Raw genomic sequence first — 9,542 nt, 5'->3', positions numbered from 1 at the left:
TTTCCTGGAGAAGATTCAGCGACCCAGTGTAGAACACCCTGCAGGAACAGGACTGGTTAATAAGAGACACACTCTAGTTGCGGAAATTTTTATAATGATGGTTAAAGAAAATAACCTTTGGCTTTGTCTTTTTCTCAGGGTCATACTCTGCATGAATCTCACGAATGGTTTCATTGTCATCAGCAAAGACAACGTTGGTGCACTTGATTGGGAACCCGTATCTGCAAAACGGAAGGAAGCACATTTAGTCACAATAGATGAATCACATATTCAAAGCCAAAGAGTTAGTGGCCGTTTCATACCTTAGCAAGACTGATTTACCGGGGGCGAGCCCATAGTAACCTTTTGAATCCTTCATTCTGAAGTCAGATTGATCAACATGCTTGTTTGTCACAATGTAATTCAACTACAGCAAAAAGACAAAAAAAAAATCAATACAACCAGCATTTGATTCTTTACAGAAAATGCTCATAGTTGCTAAATAGCAAGTATTTTACCAACCTTACGCTTGGACATTACAGTGTTTGTGATATTCAACCGTGAATATTCTCATACATACGGCATGTAGAGATCAAGGGAATGTAGTAACCAGTAATATGAAGCCCGCCGGGTTTCGAATTCAAGAGTACAGAGCTACATTTTATGGAGATAAACATTTAAAAGTTAGAACACAATATACAGCTTAGGCTTCTATAGTATTGGAAGCAAAAGCCAAAATACCTAGAAAGGGGACAAACCGAATGTGTTATATTCTCGAGAGAGTCAACAGTGCAGTGGGCAAAATCGTAGGTCGGATAGATGCACCATTTGTCACCAGCATGAGGATGAGGTGTGAACTGCAAAAGCATACAAACAAATTAGTATACCCCAAGAATGGGGAGAACACATTCTTCTGCAACCAGAGATAATGTTTGTTTCACATGCCTTTATACGATATGCAATAAGGTCATACGTATTGCAATTATCATTCTGCATGTCCTGCTTCATTCACAGTGTTGCCTTCCCTTCCTCAATCATTCCTCGTCTCATTTCGTCAAAAAGTCTAAGTGATTCTTCAATAAGCCTGTCCCTCCAGGGACTATTCGTTTTCATCTTTCTGTACTCTTCTATATCTTTAGCATTCTGAAAGATGAAAATCAACAATGTAGCGAGAATGAGTTCGATGTGGGAGTAAGTTGCAGTTCAGCTTAGAACTAAATATGGCAGTTGACTGGAAAAAGCAACAGGAATCCATAAATTTGAAGGTTTAAACTTATTCAACCTGATGATCGACATAAGCATGACCTCTCCGAATCAGCTCAACTGCCAAATCATACAATTCTTGAAAATAATCACTGGTGTACGTGATCTAGAAGAAAACAATGGAAAGAATTATAAACATAAACACACACAATATAATAATAATAATAAACGGTTAGTCGTACTTAAAAGTAAGAATACCTTGAAGGGTTCCCAACCCATCCAGTTAACAATTTCTTCAATGTGATTAATGTACTCTTTCTTCTCTGCTTCCGGATTTGTATCATCATACCTGAAAAATCAGATGTTGAATAGAATAATGAACTATGTTGTTACAGAAGAAAAATGATTGCTACAGAGACGTAAAAGGAAATAAGTATTCTTACCTAAGATAACAGCCGCCCCCTCGCTTTGCAAGGCCAAAATCGACAAACATAGCCTGAAACAACAAACATTAGAAGTGACCAAAAAAAGTAGGTCGTAGCAAACGTACACCTTCATGCAGAGTAACTGACGAGCACAGTTTGTGTCAATCTTACCTTTGCATGCCCAATATGTAGATAACCATTAGGTTCAGGTGGGAACCGGGTATAAACCTTCCCTCCAGTCACCTTGAGATGTTTATCAAGCACTTCCCTCTTATTGTTGCATTCGAGCACAGAGCCATCGCTATAAAACACTTCTGTATGAACCTGAGAATATAAATTAATTAATGAAACGATGGAGAAGAAGAGAAAATATAAAAAAAATTACCATTACATGGAAACGGAAGCGGATACGTAGAATCAGAATCGAGATTTTAAAAAAAATTAGGAAACTGTTACGTATTGAAAAAGTATATTCATTTATACATTTATATATATACTAGGTATGGACCCGTACGTTGCACGGGTTTTGTTTGATTTTTAAATTTATGAAAACATATAAAGAATGACAATTTTTTTTACATCAATTTTAGAATATATGTATATGTTATGGACACAATTTTGAATTTAAATCTGTTTTCTACATAATTTTTGATGTTTGTCTTTCGTGTTTTACAATAGTTAATAATTTGTTTTTGTTTTTTTAATAAATAGTTCACCTTTTAATGATCAGACTATATCGTCTGTTTTGGAATAATCATGTTCAAGTTCAACTCAAATCGTATTTTGGAATGATGCAAGGCTATATTAATAGTAATTTGGAATGGTTTTAAAAGTTTTTTATAACATGTTTTTATTATATTAATTTAATGAAAACGTCTTCGTATGTTACTATGAAACAGAGATTAAAATAGGGCTGGGCAAAAAAAACAAAATTCGAAAAACTGAACCATACCCGATCCAAAAAAATAATACCGAACCTGAATCGAAATTGATTAAATATTCGAACGGGTTCAAAATTTTGGTATCTAGAGAAATGAAACGAAGTATTTCGGGTATCCGAATAAATATTATATAGATTTATATACCTAAATATATTAATTATTTTTAGATTTAATGTATATTAATAACATCCAAAATATATAAGATACTTTTAATGTGTGTAAAATACTTGAAAATATAAACAAATAGTTAAAACTAAATGTCTAAGATAGCTAAAATATACTGAAAACACCAAAATATATTTGAAATTTCTATTGATTCTCTATCAAAATATTCAAACCAAACCAATTTATATGTTAATTTTAGGTGTTTTGACATATGTTATTCAAATTTATATGTAATATATTACTGTATTTATAGATTTTGAGGATTTAAAGTATATAATGAATTTTGAAATTTCAAAAATTATTTAAATGGGTTATCCGAACCTGAATTGAACCTTTTAAATAATACCTTTTTCGAAAGTCGGTAACAGAATCAAAATCATAATTCAAATAGAATTTAGTCCCTGAAGATGCTGAGAGACAAATTACACCTTGATATGTCTTGATCAAAACACTTGTCATGATAAGAACAATATTATTACTTTTCAAAGCGCGATATTTATCTTCAAATAGTTCTGCTTGTTCAGCCCATAGTGTTGCTTGTATTTCAATTCTATTGTATAAGATAGAATTTTTGTAAAAGAGAAATAAAAAATAAAAATCGAAATTGATTAATAGAATTGGAATTGAAAAATATACCTTTCTAACAATAAAGTTGAATAACTCTTCGGAGGACAGGTGTGGTCTTGCTACGAACATCCGTTTTCTCAATATTCTTTATACATCCGATTACATCTGTAAAAAAAATCGTGTTATATAATAATGTTATTTCAAGCAAAATTCATTACAAATACCGAATAATTTGACTGAAACATATGATGTTTGACAACCAAATTGCTACAAAAAAACAGATTACGTGTTCCTAGTAATCAATCAATCAATGACCTACTAAACATACAAATGCATCAACCAATGTCAAGCAGACTCTATACGAAAGGATCCAACTTCAGTCGATGTAATAATTATTTAAACCTATCAATCTTTGCATTCAATACTGCAAGAGATTTAACTATCCTGAATATATAAAGCGAAGTCAAAAGGAGAAAGATAAAGATTAACTGACAAAAAAAAATACTAAATATTACCATATAAATCGTATGTTGAATCTTTCAGTTGAGCAAACTCTTCATAGTTTCGAAATTGAAATTTTTCAGGCGGTGTTTGAGGTAATTTTTGCTCCACACATGCAATTGTTGTTCTCTCGGTCAATCTTATTTGAAATTTATGATATGAGATTTTGTAGTTTTTATTGTAATCTTGCAAATTAAATTTGCAGATTTCAATAATGGCCCCTTCATGTAATCCATCTCCGAACTTTTCAATAAGAGAAGGATGCACACAACCTTGAATTGTATTTTCCTATATAATAAACAAATTATTTTTAACAATAAAACTATATAAGATTTTTTAAATTAAAATATTTACCATCTTATCAAGTATGAGAAAATTTATTCCTATAAGCTCGTTATTCTTATTTAAATTTCTTGCTTCCCACTTTCTAGTAAGACGTACTCAGTACGACGGTAAGGACATTTCTTATTTAACTGATCTAGTGTTAGATAACTTTCTGAAGCCATTGTCTCTTGATAATTCCTGGTAGCAAATTGAATTACAATTTCAGTTAGAAAATAATAAATAGAACGAACACACATAAGCATAATTAAACGTATTAAAGTAGTAAATTGGCGTTGACATTAACTTATGTACAACATCATAACTAATTATATATTGTATGTACAAACTCCTAAGCATTATTGTGGCAATAACTTACGTGCCCAGCATGACAATAATGAAAAAAAAATTAACATCAGTTTATAAGAAGAAAAGAACATGCGATGACCAAAAAACCCACCTAATATTTTTCTTTATGCTTACTGATCAAATATGAGAAGTGTCAAAATATGAGAGAGCTTAGTCCTATATATAGATGTGAATAATTGTAGTTCCTTTTGGTTTATGATCTTTTTAATTAGGATTTGAATAAAGGAAAATTAACATTAAACACTCTTTTACAATTTTTTGGTTTAAAAGTTTTAAAAAGGATAATTACTATTAATATTTTTTCAGTTATCTTTTCTTTATGATTTTAGAAAAGGAAAATTAGTATTAAATAAATTATTTGTACAAATCGTGTTTGGTATAGGATTTGTAAAAACGAAAATTTCTATTACTTTTTTCAAAAAATCAGATTTTAATAAAAGAAAATTAACACTAAACACTCTTTTACAAATTTTTGGCTTTAGAATTTTAAAAAGGATAATTACTATCATTTTTTTACAGTTATCTTTTCTTTATTATTTTAGAAAAGGAAAATTATTTGTACAAATTGTTTTTGGTTTATGATTTTAGTAAAGGAAAATTAGTATTAAATAAATTATTTGTACAAATCGTTTTTGGTATAGGATTTGTAAAAACGAAAATTACTATTATTTTTTTCAAAAAATCATGTTAATATGTGAATAATTATAGTTTTTTATGATAGAAAAAGAAAATTAGTATTAACACATGTCACAATCTTAATTATATAATTGGCTTGTGTCGCGATCATAATTAGAAACTTTAAGAACCAATAAAAGAAAATTAACATTAAACACTCTTTTTTAACAATTTTTTGGTTTAAGATTTTTAAAAAGGATAATTACTATTATTTTTTTACAGTTATCTTTTTTTTTATGATTTTAGGAAAAAAAACAATATTAACACATGTCACAATCTTAAATATATAATTGTCATGTGTCAAGATCGTGTTAATTAGCAACTTTAAAGAACCAAGCTTTATATAATAAGATATATTAAAAAAAAAGAAAATATTATAAAATTTAGGACTGAAAATTATATGATTTAAACTTAAAATTAAGCATATATTCGTTTATAATAATTTTTTAATGATTTCATATTAAAACTGTGAAAATACACATAAATTAAGGAATTATTTGGTTTTACGTTAACCGGATATGTCTGGTATAAAAAAAATAGATTGGTAAACCGAACCACAAACATTGAAATGCAACCGAATCCAGAGCTCATCCGAACCATAGCCAACCGCTACGCCGCGAACCTCACCCTCTGCTTCCCTCTCCGACGAACGTCTCTCCAACTCGCACGTGCCATCCACGCCAACTTCATCACCTTCGGGTTCCAGCCACGCGCCCACATCCTCAACCGTCTGATCGATGTCTACTCCAAATCTTCTGAGCTCCGTTACGCGCGCCACCTGTTCGACGAAATCCCCGAACCGGATAAAATCGCCAGAACCACCATGGTCTCCGGCTACTCCGCCTCCGGCGACATCGCCCTCGCTCAGAATATCTTCGAGGAGACGCCATTGTCTATGCGAGATACTATAATGTACAACGCGATGATCACCGGCTTCACGCACAGCCACGACGGGTGCTCCGCCGTGAGCATGTTTCGCGAGATGAAGCGCGAAGGGTTCAGACCGGATAACTTCACTTTCGCGAGTGTTCTTGCTGGTTTGGCGCATGTTGTGGAAGAGGAGAGAGAGTGTGTGCAGTTTCACGCTGCAGCTGTAAAGTCCGGAGCTGGGAGTATCACTTCTGTTATGAACGCTATGGTCTCTTTGTATTCAAAGTGTGATCTTTTAAACTCGGCGAGGGGAGTGTTTGATGAGATCACTGAGAAAGATGAGAGGTCGTGGACGAGTATGATGACTGGTTATGTAAAGAACGGTTTTTTCGATTCAGGGCTAGAGTTGCTTGAAGGGATGGACGAGGGGATGAAGCTTGTTGCTTATAACGCGTTGATCTCTGGTTATGTTCATAGAGGGTTGCATCGAGAGGCGTTGGAGATGGTTAGAAGGATGGTTTCAAACGGAATTGAGCTTGATGCGTTTACTTATCCTAGTGTTATAAGGGCGTGTGCTACTTCCGGGTTGCTTCAGTTTGGGAAGCAAGTCCATGCCTATGCGTTGAGAAGGCAGGACTTCTCGTTTCATCTCGACAACTCTTTGGTTTCGTTGTACTATAAATGTAATAAGTTTGTCGAGGCGAGGGCCATTTTCGATAAAATGAGGGCGAAAGACTTGGTTTCTTGGAACGCGTTGTTGTCGGGTTACGTTAGCTCTGGGCACATAGGCGAGGCGAAGCTGCTTTTCAAGGAGATGGAAGAGAAGAACATCTTGACGTGGATGATAATGATCTCGGGGTTAGCGGACAACGGGTTTGGAGAAGAAGGTTTGAGGCTGTTCTCTTGTATGAGGAAAGAAGGTTTCGAGCCGTGCGATTATGCCTTCTCCGGGGCGATCAAGTCGTGTGCTGTTCTTGGAGCTTATTGCAACGGGCAGCAGTTCCATGCTCAGCTGGTTAAGATTGGGTTTGACTCGAGCCTCTCTGCTGCAAACGCGCTTATTACAATGTATGCTAAATGCGGGGTTGTGGAGGAAGCTCGGCGGGTGTTTATTACTATGCCTTGCCAGGACTCGGTTTCTTGGAATGCTTTGATTGCTGCGCTGGGACAGCACGGGCACGGTGCTGAAGCGGTGGGTGTGTATGAGGAGATGTTGAAGGAAGGGATAAAGCCTGATAGGATCACGTTTCTTACGGTTTTGACAGCGTGTAGCCACGCTGGTTTAGTAGACCAGGGACGGGAATATTTTGATTCGATGGAGACTGTTTACTGTATACCTCCAGGTGCTGATCATTACTCAAGGCTGATCGATTTGCTCTGTCGGTCTGGGAGATTCACTGAAGCGGAGAGTGTAATCAAATCGTTACCGTTTGAGCCTACTTCACAGATATGGGAAGCTCTTCTCTCGGGTTGTAGAGTCTATGGAAACATGGAGCTAGGGATCATAGCTGCAGAGAAACTCTTTGAACTCATACCGGAACATGACGGGACCTACATGCTCTTATCGAACATGTACGCAGCTACTGGCAAGTGGGAGGAAGCGGCAAGGGTGCGTAAACTAATGCGGGATCGAGGAGTTAAGAAGGAACTGGCTTGTAGCTGGATTGAGGTTGAGACGCAAGTGCATAAGTTTCTGGTGGATGACACCTCACATCCAGAGGCAGAAGCTGTTTACAAGTATCTTCAAGAGTTGGGAAAAGAGATGAGGAGATTCGGGTATGTGCCGGACACGAACTTTGTGTTGCACGACGTGGAGTCTGATGGTCACAAGCAAGATATGTTGATTACTCACAGCGAGAAGATTGCGGTTGCGTTTGGGTTGATGAAACTTCCTCCGGGAAGAGCCATTAGGGTGTTCAAGAACTTGAGGACTTGTGGTGATTGTCATAATTTCTTTATTTACTTGTCGCGTGTGGTGCAGCGTGAGATTGTCTTGAGAGACAGAAAGAGGTTTCATCATTTCCGGAACGGTGAGTGCTCTTGTGGTAACTTCTGGTAGGGAAGGCTTTGCTTTTGTTGCCAATTCATTTAGACTTCATTCTTACATTTTTGTTCATCGTTATAAATTCTTACATCTGAAGAAAATTGGGAATAATCTGTTGCCCTACGCCTCTAAATTCTATCTTTGTTGAGTTCAGAGAACACGTTTCCACCTGGTACAGTTTTGTATTTTGGACATTCGGACTAGATAGTCTATTAACACATCATAAGAGCAATAGCTTGACTGGGTCGTTGTTGTTTCTCTGTTCATATCAAACTTCTGATTTTTCATTTATTTTATTTTTTCATGGATAGCTTCCACTTGCATGTAAAGATCAGGAAAGACTATCTTAACTTATCCCAAAATAACTTGTTGAGATTCAACGATTAGATTCTTCTTTTTCTTCGAGTAAGCCTTCATACGTGAGGTAATGAAACAAAATGGCTGATCAGTTTGTTTGCATTTCTTTCTCCTAATGAAGCCATAAATACTAAGCATAACTTGCTTCCAGAGGAAACCATTCCCTCTAACAATACCCAAGTTTACCTTACTCGCTCTCAATGTTAATTCTTTAATATCCATCTCATTCAATTCACCCAATAGAGGTCAAACCTGAGAACTCGGTCAAACCTAGTATGAGCTAAGAGTTTAGGTTAGTTCTGGCTTGAATGCGCCTAATTATGTCATGGATCAAACTCTAATGACTTCCAGTTTGAACTAAAATACTTTTAAAAAATATTTTAAAAGTACAGATTTATATCCATAAGAAAAGAAAAAGAAACAAAATTGCAACTATATGTTGCTAATTTTTAATATATAAACATTTAAACTAAAGTGGAGCAGTGGATACAAAAAATGCAAATATAAGTGAAACTATAAACAGTTAAAATTCCACATAAATACCCACAAATTCAAATACTCCATCTGTTTTATCTTGGTTGTCATTTTAGATTAATACACACATATTAAAAAAATATTTAATTTTTGCATATTTTAAAATAAAAACATTATTACCTATACATTTAACCATATTTCAACCAACCAATTTTAAAAAAAAACAAGAGATATTATTAATAAATTTTGCACTGAAATTCTAAAACGATACTTATTTTGAAATGAAAATTTTACTCTAGAACGACAATTAAACTAAAACGGAATGAGTATTTTCTCTCTAAATTCCACAATTCTTAACCAATTATTTATATATTTTATTCATTCGTAGCTTCAGATTATTGTAAACTTATAACTCAACTATTATTAGCGTTTGCCATAAATTTCATCATAGTGATAAAGGGTGGTGAACCAACGAGAGAGCCCACCTTCAAAGAGTCAAGTTAAGCACAACGAGAGCCCACCCAATATCTGGTTAAACCAAACCGGCAGAGAAGGAGTCAAAGCACTCAAAACTCGGGAAAGCAGAACGAAGCCGACGCGGGAAAAAAGTTAAGTCCCCACATTGGTTTCAACTCTCAACTTTTCCTAGGA

The 9,542-nt window shown here is 34.8% G+C and overlaps 1 protein-coding gene and 1 long non-coding RNA gene across 2 annotated transcripts; one reads left to right on the top strand and one right to left on the bottom strand.

Moving 5' to 3' along the window:
* Positions 1-373: 373 nt before the first annotated feature.
* Positions 374-5,411, bottom strand: LOC103835590. Its single transcript, XR_004449993.1, has 3 exons — positions 738-5,411; positions 502-633; positions 374-406 (listed from the first exon to the last, which is right to left on the bottom strand). It is a non-coding gene; the product is annotated as an uncharacterized LOC103835590 (long non-coding RNA).
* A 104-nt stretch (positions 5,412-5,515) lies between these two features.
* LOC103835454 (pentatricopeptide repeat-containing protein At1g25360) lies at positions 5,516-8,957 on the top strand. Its single transcript, XM_018653824.2, has one exon. The coding sequence runs from the start codon at positions 5,715-5,717 to the stop codon at positions 8,073-8,075; it is 2,361 nt and encodes a 786-aa protein (XP_018509340.2). The 5' UTR covers positions 5,516-5,714; the 3' UTR covers positions 8,076-8,957.
* Positions 8,958-9,542: the final 585 nt, after the last annotated feature.

This window comes from Brassica rapa, chromosome A08 (assembly GCF_000309985.2).
Source record: "Brassica rapa cultivar Chiifu-401-42 chromosome A08, CAAS_Brap_v3.01, whole genome shotgun sequence".
Lineage (NCBI taxonomy): Eukaryota > Viridiplantae > Streptophyta > Magnoliopsida > Brassicales > Brassicaceae > Brassica > Brassica rapa.
Note: the sequence above shows the minus strand (reverse complement) of the source record. Positions and strands in the feature narration are given on the sequence as shown.

What these genes read in the sequence shown, in the direction of transcription:
- LOC103835454 (XM_018653824.2), top strand. Translation starts at nt 5,715, where the DNA reads ATGCAACCGAATCCAGAGCTCATCCGAACCATAGCCAACCGCTACGCC.